Source organism: Suricata suricatta, chromosome 4 (assembly GCF_006229205.1).
Source record: "Suricata suricatta isolate VVHF042 chromosome 4, meerkat_22Aug2017_6uvM2_HiC, whole genome shotgun sequence".
Lineage (NCBI taxonomy): Eukaryota > Metazoa > Chordata > Mammalia > Carnivora > Herpestidae > Suricata > Suricata suricatta.
In genome coordinates, this window is record NC_043703.1 from 145,992,164 (window position 1) to 146,013,942 (window position 21,779).

Sequence of the window (21,779 nt, forward strand, 5' to 3'; positions counted from 1 at the left end):
GCTGCCGATCGAGTGCTTGAAGCAGCGTAACTGTTAGCTGGCAAGGAGGCTGAATTGAACTCAAGGACCATAAGGATGGAAAATGATCCTTTGAGGGTCCCTGTGGGTGACCGTATCAGAGTCCATTCAGAAGACAGATCCCACATAGTGATTTGAACAGGAAAAGTTACTATCAAGACTTGTTAACTACATCCGGGTTTGGAGTAATGAGAGACTGGCTGGTAAGATGTAAAACGAACTGCAGAGAATCTAGAAATAGCACACATGAGACCAGCGACTTCCCCCGGGGTCACCATGGAGCGCCCAGGGAAGAGGCCCCCCCCAGGTCTGAGATCTTGACCTTGATGGAGAGGGCATGGCTATGGCTCCCTGGATGACAGGGAGATCACTGTGGAGACGTGTTGGAAGAACTGGAAACTTGCCCCTGGAGCTCACTGGAAGCCATCCTTTGGGTCCCAAGGAAAGCTGTGTGTGAGGAAGTATCTTGCCGGAGGCATGCTGCCACTAAACTCCTCAAGGGGGTTCCGGGGGGAAGCTGCAGGCGGCCGGGGACAGTTACACACTGCCCAGACTAGGTGCTGCAGAAGCGCCCTTGCGGTAGGTGCTGGGTGCTGGGAAGTTGCAACAGGGCAGGACTGGGCACAGGGAAGCCACAGGGGCAGTAGGATCTGGCTGCTGGAGAAGTTGTGTACAGCTCTCCCGGAGAGCACACTATGTGTAGGAAAGAAGACTCCCTTTTTCTCAGTGTCCCTCCAGTGCCCCCTGGTGGCAGAGTCTAACTCCGTGCCTGCTGGCAAAGGAGAAATCTTTCAAGGGCCTGGCTCCATTTTCACCAAGCAGGAAATGAAGGATGCATAAATCGATGGCTGGCACCATCTATCCCTTTGGCTGGACAATTCCAATCGTACCTTTCACACAAATTTGGGCTCCCCTACGATATAAGGAGTAACTACGATATAAGCTATATTTCTACTTACCAAGATGCAGCTATTTTTCTCTCCCTTTTCCCCAAATGAAGAGTCCCACTAATCACTTATCAGCCACTGTCTACATGAATAACTCTCAAGTTCAGTCACAGTCCCACTGACTATTCTGTTACCTAACGTCTAAAGTATAGGGGCACTTGGCTGGCTCAGTCGGTGGAGCATGTGACTCTTGAGCACAGGGTTGTGAGTTCAAGACACATGTTGGGTGTAGCAATTACTTAAAAATAAAATCTTAAAAATAAAAAGACTAAATTATGGTTTTAACTTCCAACAGCTTGTATATGAAATAATGGGAAAAAGGAGGAAAAAAGAAAAACAGTTACCATGTACAAGTAAACACATATATGTATCAAGTAAATAGAAAATATACAAAACTACTACCGTTTTCATTTCTAGGTTTGTTCCCAAAGCCGCATTTGATATCTGGCCCCTTTCTCCCATTATCCACCCTATATTTCCTCTGTGCTCGCTGGAATGTCAGCAGGCCAGGCCTCTTCTACCTGGTGCAGTGGCCCAAACCTTGATTCTCAAAGGATCCAAATCCCCTGTTGGTCTGGCTTTTGTGCCCAATGGCACAAAACAATTTATTGTTACTGTAGTTTTCCATCAACCCTAACTTTGGGGCTTGGAAGTTCTAAGAGGTAACTGAGAATCCTCTGGATTCCAGACATGGTCTCCTTTGCCTCTGTTTTGAACCAGCAACCCAACTGCTCTTTAGCAACTAGGATTGAGCACCGAAGCCAGTAGAATAACTCCTTTTTTTTTGTCTGTTGGTTCAGTGGCATCGGGGTCGGAAAAAAGCCAAGCTGTGGACTTATCTTCCAGTGGAACCATGGTGGTGTCCTTTTGGGGAGTATGACATTTCGCACTCCTAGACAGTTTCGGAGACATGAGGCGGGGACCAGATGCCCGGGTCAACAGGGGAGTAAGTGAAGGGGGTCTGGAGCCGGCAGGTGTGGACCACGGGCTACCTCCAGGGGAGGACAGAACCGGACCCATGCTCACAGCTGCCCAGACACAGGCCCTGCTAGGGTCCATGTGGCTGATTCTCATGTGGACCCTTGGCCTGGCCATGTGGGCCCCTGATCCAAGGACATGGGGTGCCCATCTGACTGCTCTAGCACACGCAGCTCCTGACAAGTCAGGCATCTCCTGACTTGTCACGCTCAGAATTGCGTGCTCCTTAATGGAAGTCTGTACTGGTTCTTTTTAATGCCCAAGGACAGCTTCGGCTCCTTACCAGCATCTATTTTGGGTGTAAATCCTTTTTTTTTCCTCCTTGCTTTTGGGCCTGTGTCATGGTAACCATTAGGATGAGGGAAGGAGTCTGATTCCACTCCTCTCTGCCAGTGTGGCCGCCATGGTGGCAGCAGGTCTGGTGTGATCACAAATGCTCACACTGGTGGTGCCCTGGCCTCAAGGGTGGTGTGAGAACCACAAGTCATCTTGTTGTGACTCCAGAGCCAGACAGATGGGCTTTGAAGTGGCAACAGGATGGCAGGACCGTTGGCCTGTTGCCAATGGCTTTTGGTATTCTCTGTGCAGCTGGTGGTTTGGATGGGAGGGATGTTTCTGGAAGCCGGAGGAATGGTATGATGATGTGCATCTCACTCGTGTTGAGAGGGAATGAGCAGTCCAAAGGAGAGACCCCCCTCCCATACCCTCCAGTCTTTATCCAGCCCAGGCTTGTGACTGAGAGAGGCTGTGGGAGGGGGAAAGGCTTGGCAGATCGACATCTCTGTCTAGGAGGCCCTGATCGCTCCCCTCAGCCTTCCACCAGCCCCAAGTTTGCCAGGCCTGGAGCCCATCACTGCCCTGGCAGATGGTTGGGTGGCAGGGGGCACGCGATTCCTCTCCTGCCTTCGGTCATCCACAAGTGCGTTTGTAGGAAGCTCCGCTAGGAAGTCCAGCTATGAGGCTGATACCTGGGGAGCTGATGCCACACCAGGGGCATAGAGAGCTGGTCCAGGGCATCGGCTTAGTGAGGCTTAGCGGTCAGCACTCACGACGGAATGCTGCCATGTTTGCAAGGACTCTGGAGTTAGATGGACCTGGGTTCATATTCCTGCCCTGGAACTTTCTACCTGTGCTCCCTGGAAGAGGCAATAAACCTCTCTCAGCCTCAGGTCCTCCTCTAAGATGGGAATAAACTTCACAGGATCATTGTAAGGACGAAATGGGACGACACAAGTGTCTTAGCAAGTGTGGAGCCCATGGTAGGTACTCAGTAGATAGTTGAATGGATGATTGCCGTGTTGGGCAGGGCCCCGGACACTCTGATTAGAAGGTTGTTTACCACCACCCCGACTCCTGCCCTCCCGCAGACAGGCCTAACCAGGCAAGGGAGGCTAACTGGAAACTTTGCTTTCAGACCGATCTGTGCCTCAAGTTAATGTGTCTGCAACAGTCACATGTTAGTTGTAAGAGGACATGGTGGAGTGGAAAACTCTGGACTTCAGGGTGGGACAGACGTGGACTTGACTCGAGCTCCACCACTTAATAATGACCTTGGACAGCTTTCCTAACCTTTCTATACCTCACGTTTCTCATCTGGAACACAGGGGGCGGAGAATAGTCCCCACTTAGAAGGTCGGAGTGAGGCGTGACCATGAACGAGATGTTGCAGTTGTAAAACTCTGTTCACAGGGCCTGGCACGTCGTGGGCGCTCCGTGAGTACAAGCTGCTGTTTGAGTGACGTCCGCTCACGGGCACTCGGGGGTTTTCAAGAGAGGAGAGAAACCCGTGGGTTGGATTAGTCAGGGACTAACAGTTGTTTAAATGTATGGAGGATTTTCTTTGTGCCAGGCACCCTTGGAAGCATGTTCAATGCATTTCCTTTGAATTCTCACAACAACAAAGTGGCTCCTATTATTACCCCATTTTACAGCTGAGAAAACTGAGGCCATAGGCCATGATTTTTGCCCCAGGTCACACAGCTGATAGAGTGACCAGGCCAGGATTTGCACCCACGCAGGAAGAAGCCCTTTAGGAGGCTGAGATTAGCATGAGTCAGGACTGTCAGCCGCAGGGCACCGACTCACTCACACCGACTTACTCACACCCGAGCAGGGAAAGGCTTCCATTACTGGGTGTATCAGAGATGCCCTGTCTCCAGGTACAGCTAGGTTGGGGGTGGGGGGGTGGGGGCTAGACAATGACCTCAGTGTCCCATCCCTCTATCTTCAGCTCTTTGTTCTCAGGCAAGCCCTTCCCCGCCCCCGCAGGCAGCCGCTCCTGACTCACATCCTACCAGGTAGCATCTTTCCACTGAACCACCACAGTCCCCGGGGGCGTCTGATTGGCGGTGCCTGGTCACGTGCTCACTCTGCGCTTTGGGGAGGGGTCAGGGCAAATATACCCCAAGCCCCAGGCTGGAGAAGGGTAAATCTGGAAACAAGCAAAGCCCACAAGGGAAAAGTAGACTTTAGACGCGGGGGGAAGAAGGCTCTGCTACAGACATGGTCTGTGTTTTTCAGCGATGCAGCTTCGAGGACTTGAGATGGAGTGGGAGGGGCTCTTATGATGGTGACATCAGGACTGTTTGGGTTTTTTTAAATTTTTTAAAATTTTTATTTATTTATGAGGGAGAGACGGAGGTGAGCAGGGGAGGGACGGAGAGAGAGGGAGACAGAGAATCGGAATCAGGCTCCAGGCTCAGAGCTGTCAGCACAGAGCCCGATGCGGGGCTTGAACCCGTGAATTGTGAAATAATGACCTGAGCCGAAGTCTGAACAAAGCTCAACCGACTGAGCCACCCAGGCGCCCCAGGATCATTTTTGATGGAGAAAGGGTTAGGTTTGGGGCAATCTGTTTCTGGAAGAGAATTGTTCTGCATCGGTCCTTGTTGAGGTGACAGAGGGGGATGACGGCCTCTGTGCTGGTGGGGGCAAGCTTGGAGGACAGGCCTGGGGTGATGAGCTGGGGAGGCACCGATGAGGCTGGGGCTGGTGAGGAAGGCCGGAATGGTGCTGGGGACGGTTGGGGGTGGGGGGAGCTGATGTGGCAGGGATGGCTCAACCGTGGGTGTTTGGTTGAGGTGGGCTGTTGAGTGAGCCGGCATTGCGGCTAGGGATGCAGGCAGCAGAGGCGAGCACAGATGCACTTTGGGAGGAATGGAAGGGGTGTGCAGCACCCTGGGCAGGGGCTGTGCTTGGCGGGAGTGATGCACGAGGGGGGATTAGACGTTTCGAGAGGGGCGGGGTGGGGGAGCAGGGTGGGAGGTACCACTTTTATAGCTGGTGATGGAACTGTGTGTGGGTGTGAGGAGCCGGTCATGGTCATGCCGGGGGATGGGATGGTTTCCCAGAGCCGCAGCGGTGGAAGGGCTTAGATGCGCTCGCGGAGGGGCAGGGAAGCCAAAGCCAACCAATGGTTGCAGTTGGGAGGCAAGCCCTCATGCCCTTCCTCATTCCGTCTCGAAAAAAAATTTTTTAGTGTTTATTTATTTTTGAGAGAGAGCGAGCAAGTGGGGGAGGGGCAGAGAGAAAGGGAGACACAGAATCCAAAGCAGGCTTCAGGCTCTGAGCTGTCAGCACAGAGCCTGACGCCGGGCTCAAATTCATGAACGACATCATGACCCGAAGTCGGAGGCTTCACCTACCGAGCCACCCAGGCGCCTCGCACAATTCCTGTCTCACAGCAGTTCACGCACATCATTTGAGAAGTCAGGACCAACATCACTTCACCAAAGAGATGCTCCCACCCTCTCCTTTTCAGAGGCAGCCGCTTTTAGCTGTTTCTTCTAGCAATTTTATATCTCACGTTTCTGAGGAATGTGCATATTTTTGATTCTTCCATTTTAGACATTTCCCATTGATTTCCTATTTAGAAAGTAGGGAGGCCCTTACACAGCCAGCCTTTCTGCTCCTAATAATTCTGGTGGTAGGCATACTATTAACAGTACCTTCCAGTGCTCTTTCAAAAATATTTTGTGCACGTATGAATGTATGTGCATGTATGCGTGTCATAGGCAGGACATGGCATCCCCCCTCCTCAAGATGGACACATCCTAACCCCCTGAACCTGTGAGTGACCAAAGGGACTTTGCATGCAGGTCTGATTAAGTTAATGATCTTCAGATGGGGAGATTATCCTGCATTCTCTGGGTGGGTCCAGTGTAATCTCCAGGGTCCTTAGACATGAAAGACAGAGGTAGGAGAGGCGAGGAGCTGTGATTCTGGAAGCAGAGTCCGGGTAACGCGGTGATAAGAGAAAGCCTGGTGTTGCTGGCTCTGAGGATGGAAGGGGCCACGAGCCAAGGAATGTGAGTAGCCTGTAGGAGCTGAAAACATCAAGGAAGTGGATTCTCCCTAGAGCCTCCAGAGAAGAGTGCAGCCCTACCAACACCTTGAGTTTTAGTCTGGTGACAAGAACCATTTTGACCTTCTGACTCCCAGAACTGCAATGTAACACATTTGTGTTGTTTTAAGCCATTAATTTTGTGGTAACTTGGAACAGCAGCAACAGAATATGCATATATATGTGTGTATGTGCTTACATATATATATATGCATATTACATCCTCATTTATTACATATGTGGGTAGTTATGGTTTCCTTTTTTTTTCCACTGAGGTTAACAATGGTCTGGTTTCTGCATTTGCCTTATTTTCTTTGTACCTTTTGCTAATTGCTGCCTCACCTCCTAATAGCTGTTGGTGTGGCTTTCCACAATGGCTGTCGCATCAAGTATTACACACTCCAGACCCCGTTTTCCAGTCCTCACTGCCTCTCTGCGTGGCACGTCTTGGCTGCCATTCTGTGACTTCCTTTTGTGGTCCTCCGTGGCACTCTCTCTGCCTTCTTTCGGGTTGAAGTTCCTGCTTTCTGGATCTCGCCTGCTTCCTCTTGTTTGGTTTACTCCTGCATGTGGAGCACATCGTCCAGGACAGATACCTGTCAATATCCGAGTCCGTTCAGCTCCAGAGATCAGATGGCAGAGTGGGACCAGGGAGTGACACCTGTCCATTCGATGGTCAAGGGCACGGCAACGACAGTACTCAACAGGCCCCAGGCTTAGGTCACACTGCTTTGATCTGAACAGGGACCCTCCATGGCTTCCTCTGGCCTCTTTCCTTCTCAGCCTGGAGATCCCCTTCCCTTGTCTCGCCTGTCTCAGAGGACATCTTCTCGTGCTCCTGAGGAGGGAGTGTCTGAAGATGTCTTTATTCTCCTATCACACGTAAATGATGATTAGGCTGCATAAAGAATTCTAATGGGAGAATTATTTTAAGAATTCCAAAGGTATTGGTCCTCTGTCTTCTTGGTTTCCACATTACTGCTGAGCGATCCGAAGCCATTCTCTGCTTCCAGAACCTGTGTGTCATTTTTTCCCTCCCTCTCTGCAAGCTCTTCTCTCGATGTCAGTGTTCTGAAATCTCACAGTGATGGCCTTGCGGTGGGTCCGCTTGCCTCCCTCGTGCTGATATTCAGTGGGGCTTTTCAACCAGGTCACTCATGTCTTTCAGTTCTGGGAAATTCCCTTAAATTTTTTGGTAATTTTCTCCCATTTTTTAAAATTTTCTGTAACTGCCTGCCTTTCAGATGAAACGTCCAGACCCGTTCTTGAGCTCTCTTTCCCATCCTCTCCTATTTCCATTTTTCTCCTTAGTGGAGCTTTGTGTTGCGTTCTGCATCTTGCTAGCATGATTCGTACCCTCTGCCAATCTCTTTTGTGCTCTGAATGTTCTTTTCAAATAGCGCCACGTTCTTGTTTCGTAAATGTGGTGTCTAATCTGTGCCCGGGGTCTATCTTTTCCAAGCTGTGCTGTGGTTTGGTTTATGTGTTCTCGGCTCTGTCTTCCAAGTCAGAAGTGTCCCTTGGATGTCTACTGGTCCATGGTCGTCCTTTACAGGCTTAAGCACAGGGGACGAACAAGCTGATTGGAAGATCTGTGCATGATGCGTGGCCTTGCCGCGTGGCAAGTCCACACCGGTTCACCTACACAAGCTGTTTGGACACCACTTGGGTTCTGGCAGCAGCATCTGTGTCTGTAGTCCTTTCCTCTCGGACTAATGAGATTCTCCAGAGGAGAAGGTGAGGGTCTGGCTGCCAGGTTCTGGGAGCCCAGTGGGGAAGAGCCGGCGGCACTCAACATCAGCATTTAAAATAACCTTCATCTCCTTGATTTTGATGTATTACCTTTGCTCGGAGCTGCACTGGTTGGCTCTGTGCAGAGACTTCTCTGTTTTGTGCTTTCCAGAGAGTAAGCCTTCAGACTCCATGGGAACAGGATCTAGGGCTGTTACTGCTTTCCTTCAGCCCTCTTCCTTTTCACTGGTCCACCCACCTCCCCCCTGGTCTGGGAGGTACCTGAAGTTACTGTCTCAAGTGCCTGTTTTCTTTTTAAAAATTTTTTATGTTTATTCATTATCAAGACAGAGAGAAACAGAGCATGAGTGGGGGATAGGCAGAGAGAGAGGGAGACACAGAAGCCGAAGCAGGCTCCAGGCTCTGAGCTGTCAGCACAGAGCCCGACATGGGGCTTGAACCCACAGACTGTGGGATCATGAAGTCGGATGCTTCATGAAATCAGTTTGGCGATCACGAGTCTGCTTTCCAGGCCCCAGAATTTCATTGGTGGTGTCTCCTCTCTGTTCAGCCCCGTCCTGTGTACGTCTTCAAAGAAAAAACAAAAACTTTTCACCAAGTTGGATTCAGGCGGTAGTGAAATTTGGTGTGCGTATTCAGAATCTCAGGCCTTTTTCCACGACGGGTTTGTAACTGAAGTAGCAATCATGATGACCGAGTTGGTTGTGATATCCAGACTTTTTTTTTTAATGTTTATTTGTTTTTGAGAGAGACAGAGAGACAGAGCATGAGCAAGGGAGGGGCAGAGAGAGAGAGAGAGACACAGCATCTGAAGTAGGCTCTAGGCTCTGAGCTGTCAGCACATAACCGGACGAAGGGCTCGAACTCATAAACCATGAAATCATGACCTGCTCTGAAGTCGGATGCTCAACCGACTGAGCCACCTGGGTGCACCCCCAGACATATTTAGGATGGGATTCCTGAAGCATTTTAAAAAGTTGTTAAATGCATTATTTATGGCCACTGCGGACATTTAGAAGTTGCCTGTTTATGGTGGGAGGCTTCTTGGCATGAATTTTTCTTTCGTGGTGGTTTTTGTGGCACAGCCCTTGGCATGGGTGAGGAGCCTTCAGCGCCAGGAGCAGCAGAGAGCCACGCTTGGCAAAGGACTGTCGTGATGGACACGTGCCTCTGTGTTGGGACTGTGGACCCGGGAGCAGGGCTGCCTGAGAGACGGGGAAGCTTCAGGGGCAGGTGGGAATCCCTGTGGCAAGTCCTGGAGCTTGGCCACCACAGTGGGCCCCTGGGGTGGTGCCGTGCGTGCCCTGCCGGACCCTGTGTGGCTGGATAGAGACGATGCTGGGTGATTCTGAGGAGCACTTTCTGCTCCATCGAGTAACACGAAGGAACCTACGGGCTGAGCCAGGTCTGCTGAGTGTGTGGTGAGTGTGCGCATGCCCCCCAGATATCGGGGGATCTGTGGAGGAAGGGGAGGCGGGAAGGGCATGTCCCGGCCTTTCCGGGGTGTCTGCCCTCAGGGTCAATGCCTTGTGATGTTCTGCTTTTTCCCTCCTGCTTCCTTCCTCTTTTCACTGGCTACCAGAGGTTCTCTGAAAGTGGTTTTGTTTTTTTTTTCTTCTCACAGAAACTCCCTGGATGTTTCTGGGCCACAGGGCAGTGTGGAGGGTTATCTGCCTTGTATTTACTTTGCGCCTGGGTCTTCATGGACTCCATTCTGCGGCTCTGGGGCTCCTGAAGGTGTCGCAGCCTTGTCTGCTTCTCACCTTTGCCCTTGGAGCCCCTAGCAACTTGGCAGGGAGGGGCCGGAAGACCCCTTGTAGATCATGTAGTCCAACTCACCCATTTCACGGATGAGGAAACAGATGGTGGGAAGCCCGAGTCAAGACCAGAAGCCACATCTTCTGACTCTGAGTTCTATGTTCTTCCCAACCAGACTTATCCTTTTGAAGGTTTTGATGTGGTGGGGGGAGGGGGAGGGGTTGAGGGCCTTTGGTCATGTGTGAGCTAACAATCGAAGTGTGGGTTTGAGGGGAGATCGCTGGCTCACAAGGGAGGGAAGCCTTATGGAGCTCTGGGTTGGACCAGTTCTCTAATGGGCTCTCGAGTAAGCTGGGGGACAGAGCTTCACAGATGGCCTCCCAGAGCTTTAGTTAGATCTGGATTCAAGTTTCTGCTTTGACCTAGAACATGGACAAATCCTAACCTTTTTGAACATTAGATTCCACTGTGAATGTGAGATAGTAATAGTACTAGTAGCAGCCCCAAGGAAGGAAGGAAGGAAGGAAGGAAGGAAGGAAGGAAGGAAGGCCGGCCTGTCACGTGTTTAGCACTGTGTCTGACACTTAAAGCAACACTGTCTATTGCAGTCTGTGCATTCCGTGTATTTGTGGAGCTCAGTACTGTGCCGATCCTACCTGTCTGCGTTGCACCTGGGGTTTCCTTAGGGCTCCCCTGTGGGGGCTTGGAGCACCTGCGGCTGGTGGGGGTCTCAACTTACAGTCCCTCCTGTGCTGGCTTTAGGAAGGCTCCTCCCAGCCCCGGTCTCTCCCTACACATCGTGCCCACCTTCCAGGCAGCGCCCTCCCTGGGGAAGGGGCTGCGCCCGTGGGAGCCCCAAGCCTGTGCTTTCTCCAGTGCCTGGTTTTCCAGGGAGCCTTGGCTGGAGGGGGATGGGAGAAGGAGCCCGAGAGGGAGGGGAAGCCCGGGAAGCAGAACGGGAACTGGAAGGGGAAGGGTGTGGGTGGGCCCAGATCCAGGCTGCCTCCCACTTTCCTTCTCCTGCCAATCCCCTCCCCGCGGGCAGGCGGGTGCACTGGAGGCAGGGGCTTGGCCCTGGTTTCCTCCTGGGGGGTGGGGAACTGAGAACTCTGTGTCTCTGAGCAAAGGGGGTTGAATCCACAACACCCGCACCCCTAGCTGAGGCCTGCTGCGGGGGCTTTGTGATTTCACTGGCTTGAGGCCCACACCTGAAGCAGGGAAGATGAAAAGCCCCTAAAATCAAGCTGTGGGTGCCGAGGGCCCCCTCAAGCCCACCAGTTTCCCCAGGCAAATGGGGCCGATTCCTGGGGTTTGGGGGGGAGCAGCCTCTGGGTCAGCCGTCAGCATGGCCTTGACTTCGGCCTCTCCCCACCACTGGGGTGCCCTCCAGACAGCACTGCAAACCTAGGCTTTCAGCCCTGTCGCGGCCCGAGTTCAACCCCAGCTCTCTCTGGGCCCAGGCGCTGGTCCTAAAGTGAGCTGACATTCATTTCACATCCTGTGACTGCAGCTCACTTCCTCCACGTGGTGGGAGCGGTGTGGGGGCGGGGGCGTGAAGGGAGGACAGATTAGAAGGAAAATGTAGGGGGGCTGGGGACCTCTGGGATTTCCCAGGGGGTGGCTGGGTGGGAGGGAGGGTGCGGGAAGCTTTCAAAGGAGAGAACAGACGTGAATGAAGCAAAGGGAGGAGGCAGGAGGCAGCTGGAAGTCCCAGAAGTGGCGCCCACTGCGTCCCAGCAGCGTGGAGGAGGCCCCGGGGAGACTGCTGCCACCTCGGAGGCCGGAGGCGGCCTGGGGGAAGCCAGGCAGGACCCTGCCAGCCGAGTCAGCCTCGGTTTCCCCTACTCCCTGGGGTGCTAGTTTGGCCAGACCTGCCGGTGAGCCTGGGAAGAGGAGTGAGGTCAGAGAAACAGGCCTCACAGGCCCCGGGGCTGAGGTTGGAAGGGGGGGGGTCAGGTGGGGCCTGGGTGGGGGGGTGGTGCCCTGCCCTGCTGACCCAGCTTGTCTTCCCCCCACAGGTGGAGCCACTGGAAGCCCCCGCCCCAGGCAGCCCGAGTCTCCCTCAGCACCGGGATCTATGTCTCAGTTCTAACTCCTGATCACGAAGACCACGATAATTCCTTCCCCAAAGCCCAGCAGCCCCCCAGCCCCGCGCAGCCCCAGCCTGCCTCCCACCGCCCAGCTGCCCGCGATGCCCTCCAGCGGCCCCGGGGACACCAGCAGCTCCGCTCCGGAGCGGGAGGAGGACCGCAAGGTGAGCGGCTGGCTCTGCCCAGGACCCCCTGGCCCAAGCCCAGGGAAGGGGAGGGCCCGTCCCCGGGTAGTGACAGCACCGGGGTGCTGAGCGCTGGACCGCGCAGCTCAGCCTTCCCCCTGGGCGGTGGGGGGGGCTGATGTACCTGGCAGACGTTCAGTCCTGGTGGTACCGAGGGAATTTAAACCACGTGATCAGGCCCCAGGACCCACGCTTTTAACCTCCCCATTGTCTCAGTAGAGGCTCAGGCCCTGGGTCTGTACAGTGTTGGGTGTTGGCTTTGCAGCGTGTCCCCAAACCCAGATTCCTTTCTATCTTGGCCTCCTAGCAGCCCTGTGTCCACGGGTAGGTCATTTTACCTGTCTTAGCTGCCTCTGCTTCCCCGGGGTATTCAGTAGCTTCTGGGAGGCCAAAGACAAGGTCAGGGAGGCTCAGTAGATGTGAGGCCGCATGAGGGCTCCTCCTCCCACACATAGTGACACCAGTCATCCTGGAGATGGTGATTTCCTGCCCCTCACCGCCGCCCCGGGCTCTGAGTGTCACTTCTGACCATGGAGCTAATGACCTCCTTGTTTTCAGAGCCTCATGAGAGGTGACCTCATCACCCTCTGTTGGAACTCTGGGAGGAGAGCCCAGCAGACCAGTAGGGACCCCTGCTGGGTCCTGACAGGCTGCCTCAGGACCTCAGCAATCTGTTTCCACCTATAGGCAGAGCCACCCTGAACCCCCAACAATGGGACTCTGTGTCCCCCTCTCTGTCAGGGAAGTGGCGAACCCCACCACCATCTTTCTGGGGGAGCTGTGCCAGTCACAGGCCTTTCTGGGTGTCCTGTCTGCTGTGCCCTGGTCCCCACACTCTCCTCTGCCTGCTCCCCTTTCCTGAGCAAGCTGTAAGGGGTGGCGATGCTTGGTTGGGGGTTATAGTTTGTCCTGGAACCAGAGTGGACACCCGGCACCAGGCAGGGGCCCCCTGGGCCCTGTGAGGAGTGTCTCTCTGCTTGGCCACCGTCAGGGGCAGCTCTGAGACCTGCTCACTGCTTATCCTCCCTCCGTGTGTGCTCAGCTCCTTCCTGGGCTTGCTCATTCTCAGAGCCCGTTTCCGTTTTCTGAGTGGTTTCCATCCATGCGGTTCTTGGAAGCAGCCCTTGAAACAGGTGGGCCAAGGGCAGGCGGCCCTAGTTTACAGATGAGGATGTGGAGCCCAGCTACTCAGTGGTGGGTCCAGATGAGGGCCTGGTGGCTCAGAACCTCTCCCGCTGCCCCACCTGCATCAGTCCTTGAGCGGACACACACACACACACACACACACACACACAGGTGTGAGCACAAAGCCCGGGCACCTGCCTTCCCAGCCTGGAATCTGGCAGAATGCCCTGGTTGGGGGTGTACACGCAGCAAGATGGGGAGGCAGTGCTTGCAATGGCCCACTGAGCCAGTCTTCTAGGGGCTACTGTCCCCTTCCCTCTGACCCCGTGGAAAAAGAACAGGTGGTCCAGGTTATCCCGTGGGCCTTCCGGGCCACTCCTGTCTCAGGCAGCGGTAGACCTACACCCCGCCGCCACAGTGTCAGGGCCACCTCTTATGAGCAATTCCCTTCCCTCCCTCAGCTCTGCTTTGCTTCTCTGTTGGATTAGGTGACCCTGACCTCCCTAGGGGGTCTGATGCCCTGACTGGTGCTGACACAGATCCGTGCTTATACACTAGCAGTTGGTGGTCAGCTGCCCCTCACGGGTGGGGAAGGTGAGGGCAGTCAGGCCGGACGCCTCTGGTTGCTGATCTGTGCCGCCCTGGAGGGCAGAGGCCCTGGCTCCCTCACATGGAGACCAGCAGGTCAGGCTCTCTCTGATGACCATTCAAGAGAGAGAAAGAGCACTGCACAGAGTCAGAAGTTGCTGGGCCCAGGCCTGCGTATGCCACTTCCTGGAGATGTGACTTCAGGCCATCCGGGCTTGCATTTGCTCAGCTGTGAAGTGGGGATCGTAACTCTGGCTGTGCCTGTTTTACAGGGTGGTTGTGGAAGTCAGATGAGGTCATGGGCATGGAAATGCCCTGCAAACAGCAAAGTCTGGTCCAATTATGAGGGATTACGATTGCTATTATTATCTACCCATAGTAACTCTTCTGGCTCAAGCGGCAGCACACACACCCTCCCCCCCACCCCTGCCCTGGTGCCGATAGAGCAGCTGATAGATGGGGGGCCAGCCCGGTGGGTGCTCCTCCCCAGCTGCCCACGCCCACAGCGCGCATGCCGGCTCACCTGGCACACCTCCCTGGCACCTCTGGGCCAGCTCCCACAGCTCCAGGGAGCCACTGGGAAGGGCAGGTAGAGACACCAACAGCCGCCCACAGCAGCCCCAGAAAGCCAGGCCTGGGGCAGAGGCACCATGTCACCGCAGTGGGGGAAGATGGGCTTGGGCTGTGGCCCAAGGGGCCTGGCAGAGTCGCCAGGGGCACCTGGCACAAAGGAACCGTTCGGAGAGCCAGAGGGAAGGGGTGGGGCCACGCCCTGGGCCCCTGCTCCACTGGGGCCCACGTGCCCTTCCAGCCTCCGTCCTGGCCACGCCTCCACGCACCTTCCACTTGGGTGCTTCCTGGAGCTGCCAGGCCTCTGTTTATGTGGTTTCCTGTGCCCGGTGTGCTCACTCCCTAATCTTCACTGCTCCTCTCTGATCAAGGCCCTTGCTTCATTCAGTCCACCTTCAAGTACAGTTTGTAGTGAGCATGCGGTTCTCAAAACGGGACCGCCCCCCCCCCGCAAACCAGCGGCACCAGTGTCACCAGGAAAGGTTAGAAATGCAGCTCAGAAACTCTGGGGCTGGGGCCCAGCAATCTGCATTTTAACCAGCCCTCTAGGACATCTGGGAAGTACTGGTGTGGATGATATCCAGGCGGAGGGCTGGGCCTGACTAGCCTGGAGTAGGTGCTCAGGAAATACACGGCAGACAGCAGAGCAAGGAAAATGAGAGGGATGGGAGCCTTCCACAGGACAGCAGCCTGGGGCCTGGATGGGTCAGGCTGGGTGCAGAGCCAGGGGTGCTGGCTGAGGCTGAATGCTTAGGGCTGGGAGTACATAGACAGGTCTACCCAGCACCTCTTCTCCCTGCGTGCCACCCCCTCCCCCACCTTGCCATCCATATGTTCAGTGGGGAGGGGGCTGCCTGGGGAGGCTGCATGATGCAGATTTTGGGGGGTGGAGCTCTGGGGTTCTCTCCAGGGTGGGTCAGCTGGGTCAGTGTAGCCACATGGAGGGAGGGAGAGGGGCTGGGCTTATGGGAGATGGGTGCGTGTCTGTGGGGGGAGGTGAACAGCAGGAAGGCCTGGAGCCAGGGTCCTGGCCTGCAGAGGAGCGTGGAGGTGGGGTGCGGGGCCCTACATGGAGGGAGGGGGAGGGGCAGAAGCAGCAGCAAGGGGCTGGAGAGGCCTCCTCAGTTCCCCAAATATGAATCAGTGCCCGGCCACTGGTCCAAGCCCCAGGCTGGGCCCCCGGTCATGCTGCTGCCCTCTTTCTTTCCTCTGGCCTCAGAATCACAACCACCAAGATGCTCTGAGCGCTGTCTGCCAGGTGCTACTTGAAGCTCGATGCTTTGCATTATCTCCTTCATTCTGACCATTGTTCCAGAAGTTAGGCTGTAGTCTTTTCACCCTCCCTCTTATTAATGACTAAATGGATGCTTAGAGAGGTGAGGTCACTTGCCTAAGGTCACCCAGCTCGTGAGTGGCTACCAAGTGGGCTTGGAACCCAGACAGACTGTGCTCTTGGCCTCTGACCATCAGGCTGCGTCCTGCACCGAGGGTAGAGTGAGTGGTGCCTACCGGCCCGGATGCTCCCCAGTCCCGCCGCTCCCCAGTCCTACCCGTGTTGCTTCTGCTGCAGGGGCCAGGATGTTTATCTAGACTGGAAGTCGGGATGGCCAGGGAGTGCCTTACTCCCTGCTGCAGTGCTCTTGCCCCAGGATGGGTGTTGGGGGCACTTCATCTCCAGTAAGAATTCACATACAAGGCTAGTGTGCACAATTGTGAGGGTGTGCACGCACACATACAAACAACTTCAGACTCACGCTGTTCAATGAAGACAGGGCTGTGGACACCCCCCTTATCGTTCCTCCCTCCCTGCCTCCTTCCCACACACATTGTTTCTCTTTCCTTCTCTTCCTCTCTTTCTTTCCAGGCACCTAGCACACACAGTTGGGCTCCATAAGTCTGTTGGATGAACTAAATAAACATTCCTGGAGGACCTAGTAAGGGACAGGGGATAGGAAGGTACAAGCCATGCCTACCATCCAGAGGCAGGAGACCCCTTCTGGGCAGCTGGGTGGTAGAAGCAACAGCAGTGGATGCATATTTGTGCTGGGGGAGCATAGCAAGTGTGTGTGTGTGTGTGTGTGTGTGTGTGTGTGTGTGTGTGTGTCCACCGTGTGGCCGGGGCTCCTCCCCTCCACAACTATCCCAACCAAAGGCCTAGCAAGTGCCGACTTCCCTTGGGCACTGACTACTTCCTGGGTTCTGGTGCACAAACTCAAGGGCACCATGGGTAGGCTTCCCGCAGCTCCCCTCTCCGTTGTTCTTGCTGGTCCACAGGTCTGTGGCCCACTCTGGGCACACTCTGCCTTTATTGCACTCAGATGCCCACCCACCAACGCTTAGGGCCATCTCTTTGCTTTATAATAGTCAGTATAGGGGTTGTTTATATAGCATCCCTCTTAATGTATTCATACGGTAGCAGAGGGGCACCTGGGTGGCTCAGTTGGTTAAGCGTCTGACTTCGGCTCAGGTCATGATCTCATGGTTCATGGGTTCGAGCCCCACGTCAGGCTCTGTGCTGACAGCTAGCTCAGAGCCTGGAGCCCGTCTTCAGATTCTGTGTCTCCCTCTTTCTTTGACCCTCCCCTGCTCACGCTGTCTCTCTCTCTTTCAAAAATAAATAAAAACATTAAAAAAAAAAAAACCAGTAGCAGAGAAGGCAGCTTTAGCTTTACCCTTACCTCTTTAGGAACACAGCTGATCCTTAAGGGCACATCCGTTTTTAGTTCAGTGGACTCGATTGGATGCTTGGCTGTGTAGAGCGGACGTGTGATGGAAACAGTGCCCACCCCGGAGCTGGCTGGGACCCATGTTTTAGGCTGTGGGTTCTCTACAATTCTCTAAGTTAGATATGACAGGCATACCTCGGAGATATTTCAGGTTCCTTTCCAGATCCGCACGGTAAAGCGAATACAGCAATAAAGCAAGTCAAATCAAATTTTTTGATTTCCCAGTGCAAAGAAGTTATGTTTGTACTATACTGTAGTCTATCAAGAGTGCACTAACATGTCTAAAAAATTTGCATACCTTAATTTTAAAATATTGCTAAAAATGCTAACCATCATCTGAGCTTTCAGCAAGTCTTAATCACTGAACACCATAACAAATATAATGAAAAGTTTTGAAATATTACAGGAATTACCAAAATGTGACATGAAGTGAGCAAATGCTGTTGGGAAAATGGTGTTGATAGACATGCTTGAACACAGGCTTGCCACAAACCTTCCATTCATGAAACATGTGCTATCTGTGAGGCACCCTAGAAGGAGGAAGGCATGTCAAGTTTAGGTGACCTGCAGTCACTACAGTCTTGAGATGGTGTCACCTAGACTCTGGAGACAGACTGTTTGCATCTGGAATGTGCTGTGTGACTCCACCGTGTGGCCTCTGAGCAGGGAAAAGAGGGGTTTACATGGTGTGTTTTTAACACAGGGACCTGGCACATATTAAGTTAGGCTTATGACTTATTTGGATAACTAGCTAGCTTGCTCTCTACCTACGTACCCACCCACCTATCTATTTATCTACCTGCCTATCTGCACATTGGTGGAGTAGATCCATTGTGGCCCCAAGGATCTCCGGGGCTTAGGGTGACACTGTGGAAAATGCATGTGGGGTATGAATAGTGTGAATTTAAAGTTCATTGAAAACCAGGCATATGGAAGGAAGGTTATTTCTGGGTCCTCAAAGACAGGCCTGAGGTCCCTCTTCCCTTCCTGCATTGAATAGAAGCAACACTGAGGCGCAAGAGAAAGAGAGCCCTAACGCCTGATAGGAAAGGCTGTGGCTACCTTCAGAAGCTCAGGTGAGGGTCCATGGCCGGCCCCAAGGTTCCTCAGGTCCCTCATGCCTTAAATGGTCAGGTCCTGGGACAGAGCCCCTCACTGCCGAGAAGCACGTCCCACAGGGCCCGAGGGGAATCAGCTGAGCTCTGCTCTGCAGAGGAGAAGGGCGGACTGGAGTGGGTAGCCAGGAATGATTGGGGAATGGGGATGATGCCCTTCCTTTCTGGCACCTGGGCCTGGTCGTGCCCTGCAGGTCGTGATAAGAGATCCTACTTATAATCATCCCACTTAATGTCCGCACACTTGGAAGGGCACATAAAAGGGTTTCCTTGGCTCCGCAACGAACTCACTTATTCCTCACAACAGTCCAGGAAGCATCACCTCTCACTATCCCCATTTTAGAGAGGAGGAATTGAGGTACAGGGAGGCTAAGAAGCGTGACAAAGAGTCGCGTGGCTATGAAGAAAAATCGTGCCCTATGCAGTGTTCTAGTGCCTCCAGAAAGGGGGTGCCTGGTGGGGTGGGGATGAGATGGTGCGCTGTGTAGAACTTGGGTGGACTTCTTGGTTTATGTGTTGTCTCTCTCTCTCTCTCTCTCTCTCTCTCTCTCTCTCTCTCTCAACTGAGTGCTCTGTTTGCTTATCTTTGTATCCAGCACACAGTAGGTGCTGGATAAATATTTTTGAGCTCACTCATTAGCCTGGCCTTGGGGGCCACGGAGGTTAACCTGCTGGGCTGCAGTGTGTTGGGTATGTGCTTAGTGGAGTCTACCTTCCAGAATACAGTGAGGCCTCGTCATGGCGCACAGGTTGTCAGGGAGGGCTGCACCCCGTCAGGAGGGCCAGGGAAACTCCAGGCACCACCATTTTGAACCATTTAGCATTTATGGAGCACCTGCTGTGTACAGGTACCAGCAGCTGTGGGATCTTGGAAGGGCCAAGGGGACATGTCTGGTACACCCCCCCCAGGGGCATGGCCTTTTGGGAGGGGTGGGGGCCTTCCTCAGTGTGTACCATGTGAAGCAGACCAAGCAGTCAGTAATACTTGTTGAGTACTGATGAATAGCTTTGGGAGATGACTGAGAGCATTAAAAGCAGGGGACTTTGGGGGTACATGCAGCCATTTGCAGTGCCACTGCGTGGCCACTCACACTGTGGCCCCGTTCTCCAGCAGTGCCCCTGCCGCCCACCTGTCTGTAGGCCCAGCCTGGGCGTGTGGCACCTGTGAGCAGGTGTGTGCGGTGTGGTGTACAAGAGCCTGTGGCTGTCACTCTGCAGGGCTGGGACTCTGGCAGCCCAGAACGGGCTTCATTGAATTCCATGATCACAGACGGCCCCTGGAGGCCAGCCAGACAGCTGGCCAAGGCTGTACGTGCCTCTTGTCCCAAAGGGTCTGGGCAAGTGGCTGGCTAGATCCGTCAAGTTCATCCCCTCGACTCAGACACCAACTTGAGACATCTGCTCAACGGATGCTGGGTCAATAGCATCGTCGTATGCTCTGGAGGGAGCACGTTCATCTTGCCGCTGTCTCTGGGTGGGTCATAGATCTCTTTAGGGGAGGGGTCCTGTGTCTAGGCATGAGCCTCCTGAGACAGCGGTGTGGATGTGCACGTGTGGGTGCCAGTGTGTGCCTTTACCTTAGATTACCTGCACGCTCATGGTTTCCCCAATGCACACAGTGACATACGTCAGCAGCACATAGCGTAATAGGGTATAGTGGTGCGTCACAGTGGAAAGACCCATGAGCTGGGAAGCGAAATATTTAAATTTTGGTTCTAAAGGCCCTTTTTTTCCTGGCTCTCTGATCTCTGCAAGTTAGATAACCTCTCTGAGCTTCAGATTTCCCACCTGTGTAATGGAAAAAAAAAAAAAAGAAAGAAAAAAAATAATAATGCCAGCTCTCCTTTCTGTAAATCAGAAAGAATACAATGAAATAATGTATGTGGAAATGGTTTGTTAATTACCATGTACTGTACAACTGCGAGAGATTATTACCGTCATAGCCCAGCTCATCAGAATGAGAAGTTGTATGTAGCTTAAAATAATCCATCCAGTGAGCTGTGTTAAAATCTAGGTCAAATCATAGCTTAGAGAGGCTGATGGTAACTACCTAATCTAACAGGCCACCAAATGTGAGGGTGCTTTGAAATCTGTAAAGGGTTACATAAATGTAAAGTGACATGATTCTGTGTAAGCCTAGAAAGTACATGTTAGTCATCCTGTTTCCTGGTTTGAAGTCATAAAGATCAGGGCAGCACTGGAGCCTCATGCAGTTATCTTCACGTGACCGTAGGTTTGTAGATTTGTGTGTGCGCCTCTCTCCGAGTGTATGGAGTCAGTTACTGAGAACACCTACTATGTGACAGTCGCTCATCTAGTGCTTTTGAGTGGCTGCCTTGTGCTAGGCACATTGGCCCAGGCATTGGGGATGTCTCTGTGAATAAGACACAGTCCCTTCCCCCAAGGTGCTCATGGCCTATCTAGGACAATTGCTGGCCATCGCAGTGCTGGGTGTTTGGTGCTATGAGGAGAAAGGACCTATTCTTTCATCAGAGAAGGGGACCAAGAGGAAGGAAATTAGGCTGGAAAAGTAAGGACTTGCTGGTCAACCTGAGGGGGAGATAGGGCAGAAGGAATGGTCTGTGCTGAGGCGGTGGGGAAGGAAGCAGCCCGATTTAGCACCTGGTGCAGTCTGTTTACGGTGAGTAGGAGGAAGGCGGTGCGGAGAGGAGACCAAGGCGGCTGGCCAGATCCTGGGGGCCTTCCTTCACACGGGCTAAGGAGCTTGGTTTGATCGTGCAGGCCCCTGAAAGCCCCCTCAGCAAGGGCTTAAGCTCTGCAGAGTGACATAATCAGCTTTGCATTCTGGAAAGATCAGAGAGCTGGTGTTTCCGAGTGTCTCACTGCAGCAGTACCAGCCAGATGGGTTGGTCTGTAGCAGTGAGTGATGGCTGCAAATGCAGGGCACTGGGTTCTGCCTGGGGGCAGGGGAGGGATGGAGGGAGGGGGCAGAGGGAGGGATGGAGGGAGGGGGCAGAGGGAGGGATGCATGCTTGCGAACATTTCTGGTCAGGACGTGTGGAGCGGGAGCTAGTGGTTCTTCAGTAACTACCATGTGTCAACTCTTGATATATTACCTCACTAAATTGTCACGGCATCGCTGTCAAGTAGACATTATCAGCCCCATTTCATAGGTGAGGAAAGAGAGACTCAGGTTAGGTAGCTTGACGTTACTAGTGACTCAAGGGCAGGACAAAAAGGCCAGCTCACCCCCGCCCTCTCCAAATCCCACCCAATGAGGATTTCTGCCCCCCTCCTGCCACCCTCACTGGAGGGATTGACTAATTCAGTCCCCTTCATTGACAGATGAGGAAACCAACCTGGTCTCGTGTCTGTTCCTGCTAAATTTGTTACTGTTTTCCAGCTGCTCCAAGTCACTGGGGATCAGATGCTTCCCTTTCAGAGTATTAGTGACGCCGCCTAAGTCAGGGCTGCTTACACATTGGATAAGCATATTTTACATTCCTTCGCTCAGCCCATCAGCAAAGATATTGAATGAAACCTGGCCCCATGACAGATGCGAGAATGGACCTCTCGATACGCCTCCTTGAGGGGCACGGCCCTGAGCCATCTGCTCCCCATCCC

At 53.6% G+C, this 21,779-nt stretch overlaps 1 protein-coding gene across 6 annotated transcripts in view; it reads left to right on the forward strand.

Moving 5' to 3' along the window:
* Nucleotides 1–21,779, forward strand: part of DNMT3A (DNA methyltransferase 3 alpha) — a 98,738-nt gene that overhangs the window by 13,583 nt on the left and 63,376 nt on the right. For 2 of the 6 annotated variants that reach the window (XM_029938181.1, XM_029938178.1), the window contains exon 2: nt 11,814–12,049. In XM_029938181.1, coding sequence (XP_029794041.1) covers nt 11,987–12,049 — 63 coding nt within the window. In that variant the 5' untranslated portion in view covers nt 11,814–11,986. Of the gene's footprint in view, nt 1–9,747; nt 9,987–10,870; nt 11,270–11,458; nt 11,696–11,813; nt 12,050–21,779 lie in introns of those variants that run through there. The other 4 variants (XM_029938182.1, XM_029938180.1, XM_029938179.1 and 1 more) reach the window with 4 other exon arrangements.